The sequence below is a fragment of the Gopherus flavomarginatus genome, chromosome 2 (assembly GCF_025201925.1).
Source record: "Gopherus flavomarginatus isolate rGopFla2 chromosome 2, rGopFla2.mat.asm, whole genome shotgun sequence".
Lineage (NCBI taxonomy): Eukaryota > Metazoa > Chordata > Testudines > Testudinidae > Gopherus > Gopherus flavomarginatus.
The window spans coordinates 45,837,717-45,853,852 of record NC_066618.1 but is presented as its reverse complement, the minus strand read 5'-3'; the positions used below and the strand labels follow the sequence as shown (position 1 = coordinate 45,853,852).

The window sequence follows — 16,136 nt, the reverse complement described above, 5'->3', positions numbered from 1 at the left end:
GGCTTACCCCAAACAAGCCGTGAACCAAGTTTGGGAACTCCTGCACTAGCTAATGAGCCTGGATGCCCTTTTTGAAATGTAAACGCAAAAACTGTACACAGTAAAAGTGATCTTGGTGTCAGAAAGGATTAGCAAGCCTGAGGTTATCTTCAGATACTTGCTGTGGGAAAAACCAATGGATAGATTATAACAAAAACACAATGATGGCCAAATTTGCAGTTTTAGCCTCTCTTTTTGGTATCTGCTTTTGCACATGAGCACGACTGTACTTGCAGAGAGTGCGCTCATCCCCACTCTGTGACTGGAAATTGAGGAGCAGTCACGTTACTAGTGACTGCATGGCTCTGACAAGAAGCCTTTTCTTCAGTAAAGAACAGCATTTCTGTTATGTTTTATGAATAAAAATAATACACCTTAGCTATTATATACTTCTTATCAGCAGATCTCAAAAAGTTCTTCACTATCATTAATGTAGTCATCTTCACTACACCCCTAGGGACGTATTATTATCCCCATTTAACAGGCGGGGAATTCAGGTACAGGCAGAATAAATGACTTGCCCATGTTCACACAATAAATCTGTAATGGAGCAGAGAACCAAACCTGGTCTCTCAAGTACTAAGGAAGTGTACTAACCACTGAGCCTTACTTATTATTAGAGCATTACTAAATCAGATTTGAGTCCAGCTGTAATTTCTACAGCAATATACTGGTATTCAATACTGAATAAAACTGCTTGGAATTGTTCAACGATATAACAACATTGCTAATATAAATCTCCCCCCCCTCCCCCCTAAAAAAAAATTCTTACCTTTAAAGCCTCATAATTTGATGTTCGAGTTAAGAAATTTTCCCAGGATTTATTTACCATTTCTCTCTGCTTATGGATAGCTTGAATCTAAAACGTGACAAGAGATTTGAGATGTAATACACAATGTATTTCCATTAACTGTATTGAATTCCTTGCTCCTGATGCTTGGACAGTGGCTTCCAGACTTCCAATTTCTTTGAAGAGCTGTCCCTGGAATTTTTTTAGAATGTCGACAGCTACATACATATTTAGATTTAATAATCTAGTAATCAAACTTTTACACTGTATGTGCTGTTTTGGGGAATTAATTTTACTGTGATTACCTTAATTTTTAATTTCTGGATTTATTTCAATTTATAACCTAAAAATTGCATTACCATAGCTCATGGATGAAATGTAAAACAAACCGACAACCCCCTACTCACATGGGCTAGAATTGTTTTCTTTAAGAAAAGTTCCAACACAATTTTGGCACATCTGAGCTGGCCCTTTAAACTAGAACTGGGACAAATTTTTTTCCAGTAAAAACAGTTTATTCACCAGAAAATGCAGTTTGCATGTTGACTGAAACTATCTGTGAATTTGCATGGTTTCAACTGAACTGAAAAAGCTGAAATATTTTGGAAATGTTGAAATGAAATGTTTTGTTTTGATGTAAAATAGGGAAAGAACAAGTCAAATTACTGAGACAAGTTAGATGTTTTCAAATCACCAGGGCCTGATGAAATTCATCCTAGACTATTCAGGGAGGTGACTGAGGAGATATCTGAGCCATTAGCAATTATCTTTGAAAAGTCATGGAAGACGGGAGACATTCCAGAAGACTGGAAAAGGGCAAATATAGTGCCCATCTATAAAAAGTGAAATAAGGACAATCCAGGGATTTACAGACCAGTAGCTTAACTTCTGTACCCAGAAAGATAAAGGAGGAAATAACTAAGTAATCAATTTGCAAACACCTAGAAAATAATAAGGTGATAAATAACAGTCAGCATGGATTTGTCAAGAACAAATCATATCAAACCAACCTGATAGCTTTCTTTGACAGGGAAACCAGCCTCGTGGATAGTGGGGGAAGCGGTAGATGTGATATATCTTGATTTTAGTAAGTCTTTTGATACTGTCTCGCATGACCTTCTCATAAACAAACTAGGGAAATCAACCTAGATGGAACTACTATAAGGTGGGTGCATAACTGGTTGGAAAATTGTTCCAAGAGAGTTCACAGTCATACTGGAAGGGTATAACAAGTGAGGTCCTGCAGGGATTGATTCTGGGTCCGATTCTGTTCAATATCTTCATCAATGATTTAGATAATGGCATAGAGAGTACACTTATAAAGTCTGTGGACGATAGCAAGCTGGGAGGGGTTGCAAGTGCTTTGGAGGATAGGATTAAAATTCGAAATGATCTGGACAAACTGGAGAAATGGGCTGAAGTAAACAGATGAAATTCAATACGGAAAAATGCAAAGTACTCCACTTGGGAAGGAACAATCAGTTGCACACATACAAAATGGGAAATGACTGCCTAGGAAGGAGTACTGCGGAAAGGGATCTGGGGGATATGGTGGATCACAAGCTAAATATGAGTCAACAGTGTAACGCTGTAATACATCATTCTGGGATGTATAAGCAGGAGTACTGTAAGCAAGACACGAGAAATAATTCTTCCACTCTATTCCATGCTGATTAGGTCTCAACTGGAGTATTGTGTTCAGTTCTGGGCACCACATTTCAGGAAAGATGTGGACAAACTGGAGAAAGTCCAGAGAAGAGCAACAAAAATGATTAAAGGTCTAGAAAACATGATCTATGAGGGAAGATTGAAAAAACTGGGTTTGTTTAGTCTGGAGAAGAGAAGACTGAGAGGGGATATGATAACAGTTTAGAATGCATAAAGGTTGTTACAAGGAGGAGGGAGAAAAATTGTTCTTCTTAATTTCTGAGGATAGGACAAGAAGCAATGGGCTTAAACTGCAGCAAGGGAGGTTTAGTTTGGACATTAGGAAAAACTTCCTAATCGTCAGAGTGGTTAAGCACTGGAATAAATTGCCTAGGGAGATTGTGGAATCTCCATCATTGGGGATTTTTAAGAGCAGGTTAGACAAACACCTGTCAGGGATGGTCTAGATAATACTTAGCCCTGCCTTCAGTGCAGGGGACTGGACTAGATGATCTCTCGAGGTCCCTTCCAGTTCTATGATTCTATGATCTGAAAAAATTCATTTTCATTTTTAGGCCTTTTGACAGAAGCAAGCAAAAGAGTCTCAAAAGAGGAAGAGATAGGGTAGTGCTGGCATCTCTCTTATAAGCTTTAGCCCAGTGGGTAGCACATTCACCTGGGGTGTCAGAGACCTGGGTTCAGTTCCTACCTATGCCTGATAGGAGAAAGGCTCTGAACCCAAGTCTCTCAAATGAGTGCTCTCTCCACAGGGCTAAAGCTTATAAGGGAAGCACCACTTCCATCTTTACCTCCTCCAGCCATTTTGTGAATCCTTTGCTTGCTTTTGCCAAGATGCATGAAAGTCTAAACTATATTTTTTTGGGTGTAACTGAAATGTTTTGTTTTGACATTACTGAAACATTTTGACTTGAAGTTTTTTGTTTCAGTACTATCAAAGCATTTCACTTCATTTTAGTGCGAAATATTTTTGGACTTTACAATGCACTGACCCAAGAGGACTTCTCTCCTCTGTCTCCTATGTTTCCAAAACTGCCAGTGAATCAAAAAAATCCACTATTCATCCTGTGCTATGTTAAACTGTATTGGAACCAGTTTTGCCATTAATCATGTTTCAACTCAATTTTGGAAAAATGTACCCCTGCAAGTGTTAATACAGCCCTTAGAGTTTTATTAGGAGAAAGAGATCTATTTATAATGGCTGCTTTACAATTATTATAAACTTGCCCTTCCCTCTTCTGCAAAAGAAGAGAGACAGACCTAACAAACATAGTAGTATGATTACTATTTTGATTCTACCAGTGGTGATATACTGCACAGTTGTTTCTTACATAGTGCTAATTAAATATTGACAAAATTATAATACTTGAGAAATAAAATTAAGATTTAAAAAAATATTTCACTTTGACTGCTAATGAAATCTGAAGAAAATACTTTAATACAAATATGGTGTGACTTTGAACTCTGTTAAACAAGAGAATCTTACTAATATAAATAGCCAGCAAAATAATTTATACTGAAGTAAATGGGCTTTTCTTGAATAAAATACTTCATGTCTTACCTTGGAGTAAACCTTTTCTTCCTCCTGGAGTTCCTGGTGCTGTTGACTTTCAAGCATTTGAGTCTGGAGAGTGGCAACCATCTTTCCAACATTTTCTGATGCCTCTGAAATAACTTTCATGGCTTCCTCATCAGGAGTGACTGGTCTGAATGTTTCTTCTTTTAGTTCTGCACATATTTCACTCCAGACTTCTCCAACCTTTGTGTTAAACAGACTATTTTTAAAAAAGGCTTATGTTTATTTCTGAAAATACAAAATACAATTCGTATATCCTCCCCGCTCTCCATTTTGTTAAGTTTTATTCTCCAGAATGCTTACACAGGGCTTGTCTTCAGAGAGTTGAACCAGGGTGTAAATCTGCAGCCACACGATCTTTTGTGGTACAAAACTGACTTATTAGGGGGCAATAACAAGTTGCCATAATGTGTGCATGCACTCACGCACGCACGAGTGCTCAAGAAGAGTAAGTCAGAAAAAACTTTTGAGGGTTGTGTATTAAATCTAATCTATAACTTGTATATATTGCAGTTATTAAGGGGTTCTTCAGCTGTAATACGTTTTTATTTTTCTTGTATTTTTTTGTGTCTGTGCAAATGATGGTAGAGTAGTAATATTTTAAAAAATACTCACTTTAAAGTCAAGATATCGACGTATGATAGCAAGTGTGACAAAATCCTTAGCAGACAAACCAGGCAAATTTTCAAAGCCTAGAAAAGTATTGTTAATTATTATGTAGATATGAATGACATCATCTATTTGTCTTTTAAAATATAAGACAATACACCATGGCACTTACTAAGTGTGACACAATGTTATCAAATGCAGAAGTGTTGTCACAAATGTGTATAGTATCTTCACCATTCTTCTAATCCTGTCAGTTACTTGTGCTGGCTTCTGGTGATAAGCTAGCCACTTCCCTGTAACTAAATCATTCTGTTTTAATGCTTTACTTCTGGGTGTTTACACAACTTTCAAATCACTTGTATTGCCATGGCTGGTGTTATGTCTCTGCTATTCTTGTGTGGCAAGGAAATGTTCCTCTATTTAAACTAGAGTCAGATTCCATAAGGCAGGGGTGGCCAACCTGAGCCTGAGAAGGAGTCAAAATTGCCTATGTACATTGCCAAAGAGTCACAGTAATACATCAGCAACCAGCTCCTGCCCCTCGCTCCCAGCGGCTGCTGCCCATTAGCAACACTGCCGCTCAGCGCCTCCCTCTCCCCTCCCCACACCTGCTGATCAGCTGTTTTGTGGCGTGTCAGGGCTGCCTGGAGGGGGGCAAGTGGGGCAATTTGCCCCAGGCCCCGGGAGCCACAGGGGCCCCCATGAGAGTTTTTTGGGGCCTCTGGAGCTGGGTCCTTCACTTGCTCCCGGGGCCCCGGAAAACTCTTGTGGGGCCCAGCCCCAGGAGCTGCTTCTGCTCCGGTCCTGACACCGAAGTGCTGGGTCTTTGGCAGTAATTTGGTGGCGGGGGGCCCCGCTGAGGGTTTTCGGGGCACTTCGGCGGCGGGTCCCGGAGTGGAAGGACCCCCTGCCGCCGAATTGCCGCCGAAGCAGGGCCCCCGCCGCTGAAGACCCCAGGCCCCCTGAATCCTCTGGGCGGCCCTGTGGCGTGTAGGAAGCTCTGGGTGGGAGGGGGAGGAGCAAGGGCACAGCAAGCTCAGGGGAGGGTGTGGGAAAGGGTGGAGTGGGGGCAGGGCTTGTGGCAGAGCCAGGGTTTTAGCAGTGAGCACCTCTGGCACATTGGAAAGTTGGCACCTGTAGCTGCAGCCCCGGAGTCAGTGTCTATACAAGGAGCCGCATATTAACTTCTGAAGAGCTGCATGTGGCTCCAGAGCCACAGGGTTGGCCACCCCTGCCATAAGGGATAGACGTAGCTAACTCCTTCCTTATTGAGAAGCATGATACTGTGTCTCCAGTAAAGTGATGAATCATGGAAGAGCAGAGCTGTTTAGCTGAGAAGTAGCCAACAGGAGAGTCATACTACAGGGATTTTGGTACTTTCTTTCAGGGATTTGTACTGACAGCCTCTTTTAACTCCTGAACTCAGCCTTGAAAACAGAATGACTCCTGTATTTTATAAAACGTTACTAAGAATAAATTTAAACAGAGATGATGGAGGCAAGGTACAGCTACTAGGACTTTGCATTCTCACTTTTGTGCATGTTGAATTTCAATAATAATATCCAATAAACATAATTTTGAATTGTTCAGATACTATATTTGCCCAAATTTCATTATAAATCTCACATTCACAAAATACTTGTAGCCCAACACTGTAGTATATGTTTATTAGAGTATGTTTTACATCATTTTACAGTTTTTAAGCATTTTGTGACATGCAGCATGGCATGAAAGGAAACGTCTTAACAATAGATTTTTGTATCTGCCATATCAGACCAAAAAAACAGTATGTGACATGGCTTCATTGAGAGGTATGCCACAGTTTTAAATGCTGTAAATAGCTTTCCAATTTTGTATAATCCATTTCCATGCTATTTGTTTCTCACATCTGGTGTTCTGAATTACAGAAGCAATATGGAGATGTTGTCTGTGAATCATAGATATGTAGGGATGGAAGGGACCTTGAGACGTCATCAAGTCCACCCCCCTGTGCTGTGGCAGGACCAAGTAAAGCTAGACCATCCCTGACAGGTGTTTGTCAACTTGTTTTTAAGAGCTTCCAATGATGGGGACTCCACAATGTCCCTTAGAAGCCTATTCCAGAACTTATCTACCCTTATGGTTAGAAAGTTTTTCCTGATATCTAACCTGAATGTAGGTCAAGCATGTATAGCAATGTCTATATTGTGCTGCTGGCGAAGTTCATTTTGAAAATTGGGACGCAATGTGTACTCCTTACCTAGCTTGGATAATACAGAATAAATTTTTGCCCTCATATTTTCAGACACTTCCATGATAGCAATGCTGGGGCAGTTGGCAGGCATTGGGATCACTCCTTGTTGTTCTTGGAAGCTGCCAACTAAAGGTTTCTTTGCATCTAATAATTTCATAACATACACACATACACACAAAAAGTTAACAAGTGTCAGATTACACGTTATTAAACTTCTATAATTTTTTAAAAATAGGTTATATAGTTTAATATTAGCCAACCACTATATACTGGTATATTTCACTTTTTATCCTTGGTCACCTCCAAAACTGGGGTAGTCATCTCATTTAACGTATACCCACACAAACCTAGAATAGCTCCATTGATTTGGTGTCAGATAGGACAGAATTTGGGCCAGGAAATACTGATTAATACTGATAACTTCTTTTGACAATAAAACTTTCACTTTCTTGCTATTTCACATTTTATATCTGTATAAGTTATTTGCAGGAAGCTCTCAGCATTAGAGGAAAACCACTTTCAAGTAAACTCTGAAATATGACAGAACAATCCTTAAGGACACAAACTGATAAACAGCTGCAGAATGAAGCTTTTCAACTGTCAATCATTAAAAAGGAATAGACAGTTAAGGATATTAAAGATAGTTCTCTTGCCAGGTAATGAAGAAAATGCCACCAAGTGGCAAACCTGTATAACAAAATTAAAACTTTATATGTATGCATTTTGAGGTTGGTCAGATGAAGAAGCACTGACATAGGAATGAAATTTACTAAAATTTATTTATATTTCAAGGACTCAGTTGTTAGAATAATAATTTATTTTCTACTTTATTCAATGAAACTGCACACAGATGGTTTAAAGTCTACTAACCCTTACCAACAATTCTTCCATCTTGATCATGTTTGACTCCCAGCTCCAACTCCTCTTGTTTCCACAAATGTATTAAAAGGCTAGCTGCAGTTTGATCTTTTTTCCCTCGCCAGGCGTTGATGTGAGAAGCAGTTTTAGAATTGTCACAAAATTCAACCAATATTCCAAGAATTAGGTTGCATATGTTCTTTTGTTTTAACTTTGTCGAGGACCAGGGAAAAGAGTTGAAAGTAGTTTAGAACACAAAGAAATTCCATCTTCATAGCCAAAACAGAGAAATCCTATGGACCAACTGTTCAAAACTGGTTGTCAAAATTTCTTTAAAAAAACTTCCACATGCACTTGCATGTGGAAGGCCCACAAGTTTTATGTGAGTACGTTAGGTTGCCAGTAGTAAAATGATAGCCATCTGTCTATAAAGTATCTTTTAAGTTCCTAATTCATCAAGGCATTTAAGGGCATGCTCAAATGTATCTCTATTGATTTCACCGGCAAATATTTTTTAAAAGAACAAAGATAAAATGAGAAACTTGTATGATATATGCATGTACCCTGGAGTGCAGGTACTTACAATGAGTGAATTAACTATTCTGGGGTTCATATGATATTGTACACCGATGTGATACTCTCAGGAGGAGCAATAACAACAAGGAAAAAGTTGCTATTTTTCTATGTTTTAGTGCTAGTTTTATTCTCTGATAATGCCACCTACTGTCAATAAATCCAGAAGGAGAAAAATGCCCTCTTTTTCGAGAAAATAATCCTCTGCGATGTAACATCCCATGACACAGCACCTTAAATGGAAATAACTTCCATATTAGAAATAAGACTTTTCATGCTATACAACATCCTAGCAAATATGCAGACAATGTGCTTTAATGTGTTGCATAAAAATCATAGATCATAGGATGTTTACTAGGAAACAGAAAGTGGTACAGTACCCATCACTTTATCGCTGCATTTAAATATATTAACTCTACATTGCTTGTAACAGAAAAAATAAATATACTTGTTAAAAATTTGATTGAAGAAGCCACTAATTTTAAATATATTTCAGAATTTTTTTTGGTAAGGTTTGTTTCAGCCGTTGTAGGTTACAGCAACCTCATTTGGGCCTCAGCCAGCATCAGGACCAGGGGAGACTAAGAGCTTGCCTACACTGGCAAGTTTCTGTGCAGTAAAGCAGCTTTTTGCGCTCAAACTGCAGACGTGTACACACTGCCAAGCCACTTCTTGTGCAGAAACTCCTCAGCTGCAGTGCTGCAAAAATCCCCACCTTGACAAGAGTCATAAGGCTATTTGCACAGAGGCTCCAGCGCTCTATTGCCAGTGCAGACACTAGATTGCTTTCTGCACTGTAATTGGCCTCTTGAGCTGTCCCATAATGCCTCAAGTGACTGCTCTGCTCATTGTTTTGAACCTGGATGCCCTGGAGACATGTACCCCTCCCCTTTCAAAGCACGGTTTCTGAGAGGGTGCTGTGCTGATCTGCTCCAGAACACAAAGCAAACCATTAATGTGGAATGCTCGTGCTGTTGAACACAAAGAGAGGGTGTGTGTGTGTGTGAGAGAGAGAAAGAGACTCTCAGCCTCAGGACTGGTTGCTTCCTGCTGCTGTCTGAACTTACAAAGCAGCATGCTGACACACTCTTTGCCCTGCAAAACACAGTCAGTCACTCTCCCTCCCTCCCTCCACACACACACACACACACACACACACACACACACACACACACACACACACACACACACACACACACTCTCCCCCCCAAAAAAACTTCAGTTGAAAAGCAGCTGGCGATGTAGTAGGATGCCCGTGGAACAATGGGATTGGGAAACCTGCATCATGTGACATTGTGCCTGCCCCATGAGGCATTGCAAACCCTTCCCAAAACACTCTGCAGCCAGTTGCACAGTGGGATAGCTACCACAATGCATGGCTGTCTTTGCTGTTGCAAGAGCTGCTAATGTGGATGCGCTCCAGCATCACAAGGAGCAAAGTGTGGACATGCAACAGTGGTTTAATTCCATTGTTTTATTAAAAGTGGTATAACTTGTGGTGCAGAAACTTGCCAGTGTGAACATACCCTTAGAGACACTTTTACTTCTTCACGTTCATGGTCAGCAACATCTGAAGATTGAAACCAGTACCTAAAGAACTTCTTTGCATATCAATGATGCAATCTCCATTCAGTACAGCTCAAAGCCACCTTTCTACTACTTCAATCCTGGATTGCCTGGGGGTAGAAACAGCTCACAGTACAACAGATGCTACTTGTACCCAGTAGATGTGCCAACTGAGGATGAGTTCACAAGGTGCTCTACCTCCCACCTTGGCATGGCCCTTCCTTACTCCCAACAGGACACCTGTGTCAAGAGTGGGAGGAGGAAGTGAGTGGCCTAGAGTCAACTATTGCTTGTGCAATCCAAGAATTTTCCTGGCATAGGAAAAATCTTCAGCTGCTCTTTTAGGGCACCTTTCTGTCTGCTATGGGTGAAACTAGGACGAAGGATTGAGCCCCAGATCTAGTATGAATTGTGTACGAAAATATTTTTATTATTATGATTTAGTCAAATAGCATAATGAACATTTAAGCACCTTAAATGAGAGAAAGGTCTTCATGTCTAGAGAAGAGTAACAACCTTACAAACATAAAATACATTACTTCCTTTTAACAATTACTGTTGTTAAACTAGTTCCACACTTACCACAAACTGTCTAATGTGCTAAAAAGGAGTCGATTATGACCTAATCCACTATATAACTTATTTGGATCCATCTTCATGAATGGAATAAGTATATCCACTCCTTCACAGCCAAACAGTTCCTGTTAAGACATTAATCAAAGCTGTATTTTTCCTAAATACACGCAAAATCTCAAAGAAACAAAAACTAAATCATGTTCCATGTATCTGTATTAATTCTTCCTCATGAACTAGAGGAGAATTTTTTCCTTATTTTACAGTGCTAACATAGATTTTCAGTTTTTGATACTATAAGTCCTTCCTATCTCACTATTTCTTCAGCCCAACAAACATATTTTCATCCCTTTATTTAGATGATGCAAAATGGTAATGGCAGGGTTCAGTCAACTGCTCAAAAGGACTATGAGTAAGATGATGGAAGTAAAATGCAACATCACTGAAACTAGTTGTCAGAGAGCCTTTGATTCATGAATGGTGAACTACAAATGATACTTACCTTTGAAGAAAATGGCAATGTAATTTAAATAAAAATATATTTTGACTTTTCTCACAGAATAATGCAGTAGGATTACCTTTCTATGAAGATCATTTTCACAGAGAGTAGACAAGATAAGTAATATATCAGTTTGAATTTCCAGTACAATGGCATCTTCTTTTTCTTTAGATTTGTTTGTTATATGCTTTAAGATATCTGGAATGACAGACAAATTAAAAACATGAGTGTCCTGTTTTACACAGAAAACCTAGTTATATCCAGTTACTACCTTTGCTGATATTTTTAAAATAAAATTTTCCAGTGCAAGTACTCTATTGTCTAACACAATCTACCTGTGCTATACAAGATTTATCTACTGAGCTTCACAAAATCTCACACAACCTGTAATACTCCTGAATGAAAATTAGTTGCTAACAATGAAAATTAAGGAGTAGACTGTGTAACCTTTACCCCCATGGACTAAAGCCGGTGGAACTACAGGCTTGTTCACAAAGCAAACTACTGAGCTGCAAACCAGGTGTGAATCTACAGTACACCAGCTTGCTGTGCACTAACTTGCCATGTGGATACGGAGCGGTGAAAGTCCCAGAGTACAGCTTAGTGTACAGAAAACAGACTACTATGCAGCACTCCAGGACTATCACTGTACTGTAGTAGTATCCGTATAACCAGTTAGTGTACAGCAAGCTGGTGTGCTGTAGATTCACATCCTGGCTTGCCACAAGATAACTCACCAAGTAGACAAGACCACTTAAGTACCCTCCCAGGATAAATTAAAGCTCCACAATTTGATATCCAAAATAAGGGGTGAAATCCTGGCTCCACTGCAATGAACGGGTGTTTTTCCCTTAGACTTCAGTGGGACAAGATTTTCATCGAAGGACATTAAACCCTTTATTTCTTTCCAAAATAGAATTTCTATTATAAGACATTCCCTATCTTCCACATCATGCCATCATTAGATTGCTCCAGTTTTGGTTCTGCTGCACTCTTACAAGTTTTATTTAAAAAGCAAAACAAAACAAAAAGAACTTTGTAAATAATTCATGATTTCACAACTGACACAAATTAAAAATAATAAATAGTACGTTATAGTAGGTATCATATATTGGACTAAGAAGGGGTCTGAGGTGCAGAGTGGGACAGAAGAACAGCAACTTTACTCTTCATTTCTCTCCTTTATTCTCCTGGCACTTTTATTTATCAGATAAAAGACTTAAGTGTAGGTGCTGATTCTGCGTTTACACTAAGGCCCCTTTACACCACTCTGGGCAGTGAAAATGTGTCTGAGTTACATTTCCGCCAGAGTGCTTTAAAATGGTCTTAGTGTAAATGAGAATTAGGGTCACAGTCTCTGACCCTGCTCCTATCCAAGTCAACTGGAGTTCTGCCATTGATTTCAGCAGGCAAGGATCAGGGCCATAATCATGCATGTAAATTACATGGGAGTTCAGAGAATACAAAACAGTAATGGGATCCACAACCTTTCACTCCTAAACTGTGAAGTGCTTTGAGATTTACTGACAAAAAGTGCTATAGGAGACAAAGATATTATTATTAAATCATGGATTCAGATCAGTTCAGTCAATTCTGGTCAAATGTTATCATAGGATTCTTGTTCAGAGACCTTTGAGTCTGCATAACTTTGTGAGTATTCTCACCAAAAAACGATAAAGAATGAATTAAGATGGATGCTAAACTATTCTCTCTCCACCCTCCAGAGCAGGTTTGAGCAATCTTTGTGTTATGTGTTTGTAGGGTACCAAGCACAGTGTGGCCCTGGTCCATAATTGGGGTCCCTAGGTGTTACCAGAATAATAATAATAATTGGGGTGTATGGGGTGCCCAGGGAGGGGTAGTACCTCTGATGGGCGGACTTGTCGTCCCCTTTCGGGGGTGGTCCGTCCACTTTGATCCCCACCTGTCACTCAGCTCTCACTTGTGGCTCCAAGTAGCTGCAGCATGCACAGTGGCCACACCCCGGGCAACGGCTTCAACAGGCTGGCTAAACCAGGTGAGTGTAACTGATGGGACTCAAACCCTCAGTGAATTAGGGATATGCCTACCCTGCATGCAACATCAGCTCAGGCAGACTGGGTGAAAGAGATCACTAAGATCCAATGGCCAAGAAGGCAGTTCTGCAACACTTTGTGGACAGCGAAGAGCTTGACGAGGCACGAAAGACGTCAAGGCCCTCCACTGCAACCAAAGAAGTTACCAGTCGTGATGATTTTTCGTACCATTGGTGTCTGGCTTCTAAGGTCGAGAGAGTGGGATTGCTCCCGTGCAACGGCTCTACCACTTAAAAACTTTCACGCACAGGTCCTGTGCAAATCATCAAACATCATCATCATACCACCCAAGTCCTGCAGCGATGGGGGAGGGGCAAAGCGACAGGTGGAGATTACCACTGGGAGTCGTAGTCCCAATCCTGCACGCAGGTGGCCTGTGGATAGGTGGTCGTCCAGCTCTGTGCCTGGGGCAGTAGAGTTGCCCGGCAGCATCCCAGGCATCTGAGCAGCCCTCTTCAGGACACCCCTGCTCACCCTAGTAAGGGAGGGGCCTAGAAAAGGTGGTCTAAAAATTGCCTGCCCTACAACAACTGGCCAGCAAGCCACGGCTGGTAGTTTAACCCAACCTGCGGCCAAAACCAAAAGAAAAATTTGAGGAAACTTACCATTGGTGTATGGAATGTTCGTACCCTCCTGGGTCGAGAAGCTGTTGCAAAACCTGAGAGAAGGACAGCTCTCACTGCTCAAGAACTAGCCCGCTACAACATCGATACAGCCACATTAAGTGAAACAAGATTGCCTGGGGAAGGTTCCTTGAGTGAACCAGGAAGTGGTTACACCTTCTTCTGGAAGGGTAAGACTGAGACAGAGGACAGAATATATGGGGTTGGTCTGGCAATAAAAATCTCATTGATGCATCAACTCCCAGACCTTCCAGCGGGTATCAATAAAAGATTGCTGAAGCTACGCTTCCCACTAAATGCTAAATGTCATGCCACCATCATCAGTGCATATGCACCCATTCTAACATGCTCTGACAACTCAGAGGAACAATACTATGAAGATCTCGACAGACTGATCAAGGCCACACCTGTAACAGACAAACTATTCCTACTTGGAGATTTCAATGCCCGAGTCAGGGCTGACAGCGAGACCTGGAAAGGAGTAACCGGGCCACATGGTGTAGGCAAAATGAACAGCAATGGACTATTCCTTTTGAGCCTTTGTTCTGAAAATGACCTGACCATTACCAACACTCTGTTCTGACAAATGGACAAATACAAAACAAGGTGGATGCACCCTAGGTCCAAACAGTGGCATCTAATAGATTATGCCATTGTCAGAAGGCAAGACATCTGAGACGTAATGATCACCAGAGTAATGCGAGACGCAGAGTGCTGGACAGATCACAGATTAGTCAGGATGTCTCTTCAACTTCACATCGCTTTCTCTCGGCACAAACGCCCTAAGCATGTGCGACCTGCTTTCAACATAGCCAAACTGAAGGATGCTCAGTGTTTCAACATTTCCAGAGGAGTCTTGATGACAAACTGACATCCCACGGACAATTGATTGGTACTGTAACCGAAAAGTGGGATCAGTTCAAGCAGATAGTGACTGACACAGCAATAACATCTCTTGGTCCAAAGAAAAGAACACATCAGGATTGGTTTGATGAGAACCAAGAAGAAATATGCTCAGCACTGGAAGTAAAGAGAAAAGCCTTTATCGAACGGCAGAATGACCCCTCTTCAGTCTCTAAACGGGACCATTTCAAGTACTTTCAGAGAAAAACACAGAAAGACCTCCGTCAGATACAAGACAACTGGTGGGAGGGCAAAGCCAAAGACATTGAGCACTATGCTGAGACTCACAACTCAAAGATGTTCTTTAGTGCTATTAAGACTGTCTATGGACCTTCTAAACCAAGGACCACTCCATTGTCTGATGAGAGCAACACAACGCTGATTAAAGATAAAGAAGGCATCAGTGAAGGATGGCGAGAACACGTTAGCAACCTTCACAACAGACCATCAACTGTGAATAATAATGTCCTCAATGAAATTCCACAACAACCTGCTCTGACAGATCTTGACTTTCCGCCCACTATAGATGAGATTAAGAAAGCTGTTAGCCAGATGAGTTCAGGAAAAGCTCCTGGAAAAGATGAGATACCAACAGAGATATACAAAGCAGCAGGTCCAGCGGCATTAGCAGCGTTCCACAGCGTGATCATCAGCATCTGGGAGGATGAAAACATACCACAGGACCTCCGCGATGCTACTATTGTCTCTCTTTTCAAGAACAAAGGCAGCAAAGCAGAATGTGGAAACTATAGAGGCATATCCCTCCTCTCCGTTGGAGGGAAAATCATCGCCCACATCATCTTGAACCGTCTAATAGCCAGTATTTCCGAGGCAAATCTATCTGAAAGTCAATGTGGTTTCCGACCTGGCCGGAGCACAGTCGACATGGTGTTTGCTGTCAGACAAATACAAGAGAAGTGCACTGAACAGAATATGCACCTCTATGCTGTCTTCATAGATCTGACAAAGGCGTTTGACACCGTCAACAGGGAAGCCCTTTGGACCATTCTAACACGACTTGGCTGCCCAAGAAAATTTGTCCAGATTATACGTCTTTCTCATGACAGCATGACAGGCGAAGTATTGTCTGATGGAGCCACATCAGCCCCCTTCAACATCACCAATGGCGTGAAACAAGGATGTGTTCTTGCTCCTGTCTTATTTAACCTGTTCTTTGCATGCGCCCTTAACCATGCAATGAAAGATCTGGATTGAGGTATATACTTGAAATACCGGCACGATGATTCACTTTTTGACCTCCGTCGCCTGAATGCAAAGACTAAGACAGTGCAGAAACTCCTTCTTGAGGCACTCTTTGCCGACGACTGTGCCCTCATGGCTCACACTGAAAATGATCTTCAGCACATTGTCAACAAGTTTGCTGAGACCTCACAACTCTTCGGACTAACTATCAGCCTCAGAAAGACAGAAGTTCTTCATCAACCTGCACCTGGATCATATGCTTAAAGTAGTGGAGAACTTGACACTACCCAGGTATTTATCCAGTGATGGATCACTGGATAATGAGATCAACGCACGAATATCCAAAGCAAG

At 41.0% G+C, this 16,136-nt stretch overlaps 2 protein-coding genes across 4 annotated transcripts in view; one reads left to right on the top strand and one right to left on the bottom strand.

Annotated features, from left to right (window-relative positions):
- FAM237B (family with sequence similarity 237 member B) overlaps positions 1-16,136 on the top strand; it is a 1,214,420-nt gene that overhangs the window by 62,188 nt on the left and 1,136,096 nt on the right. The gene's annotated exons all lie outside the window — the stretch shown is intronic.
- CFAP69 (cilia and flagella associated protein 69) overlaps positions 1-16,136 on the bottom strand; it is a 48,177-nt gene that overhangs the window by 5,601 nt on the left and 26,440 nt on the right. For all 3 annotated transcript variants that reach the window (XM_050939534.1, XM_050939533.1, XM_050939535.1), the window contains 8 exons: positions 11,061-11,179; positions 10,492-10,610; positions 8,495-8,576; positions 7,789-7,981; positions 6,919-7,056; positions 4,686-4,762; positions 4,056-4,253; positions 812-898 (listed from right to left, as the gene is read on the bottom strand). In XM_050939534.1, coding sequence (XP_050795491.1) covers positions 812-898; positions 4,056-4,253; positions 4,686-4,762; positions 6,919-7,056; positions 7,789-7,981; positions 8,495-8,576; positions 10,492-10,610; positions 11,061-11,179 — 1,013 coding nt within the window. The remainder of the gene's footprint in view (positions 1-811; positions 899-4,055; positions 4,254-4,685; positions 4,763-6,918; positions 7,057-7,788; positions 7,982-8,494; positions 8,577-10,491; positions 10,611-11,060; positions 11,180-16,136) is intronic.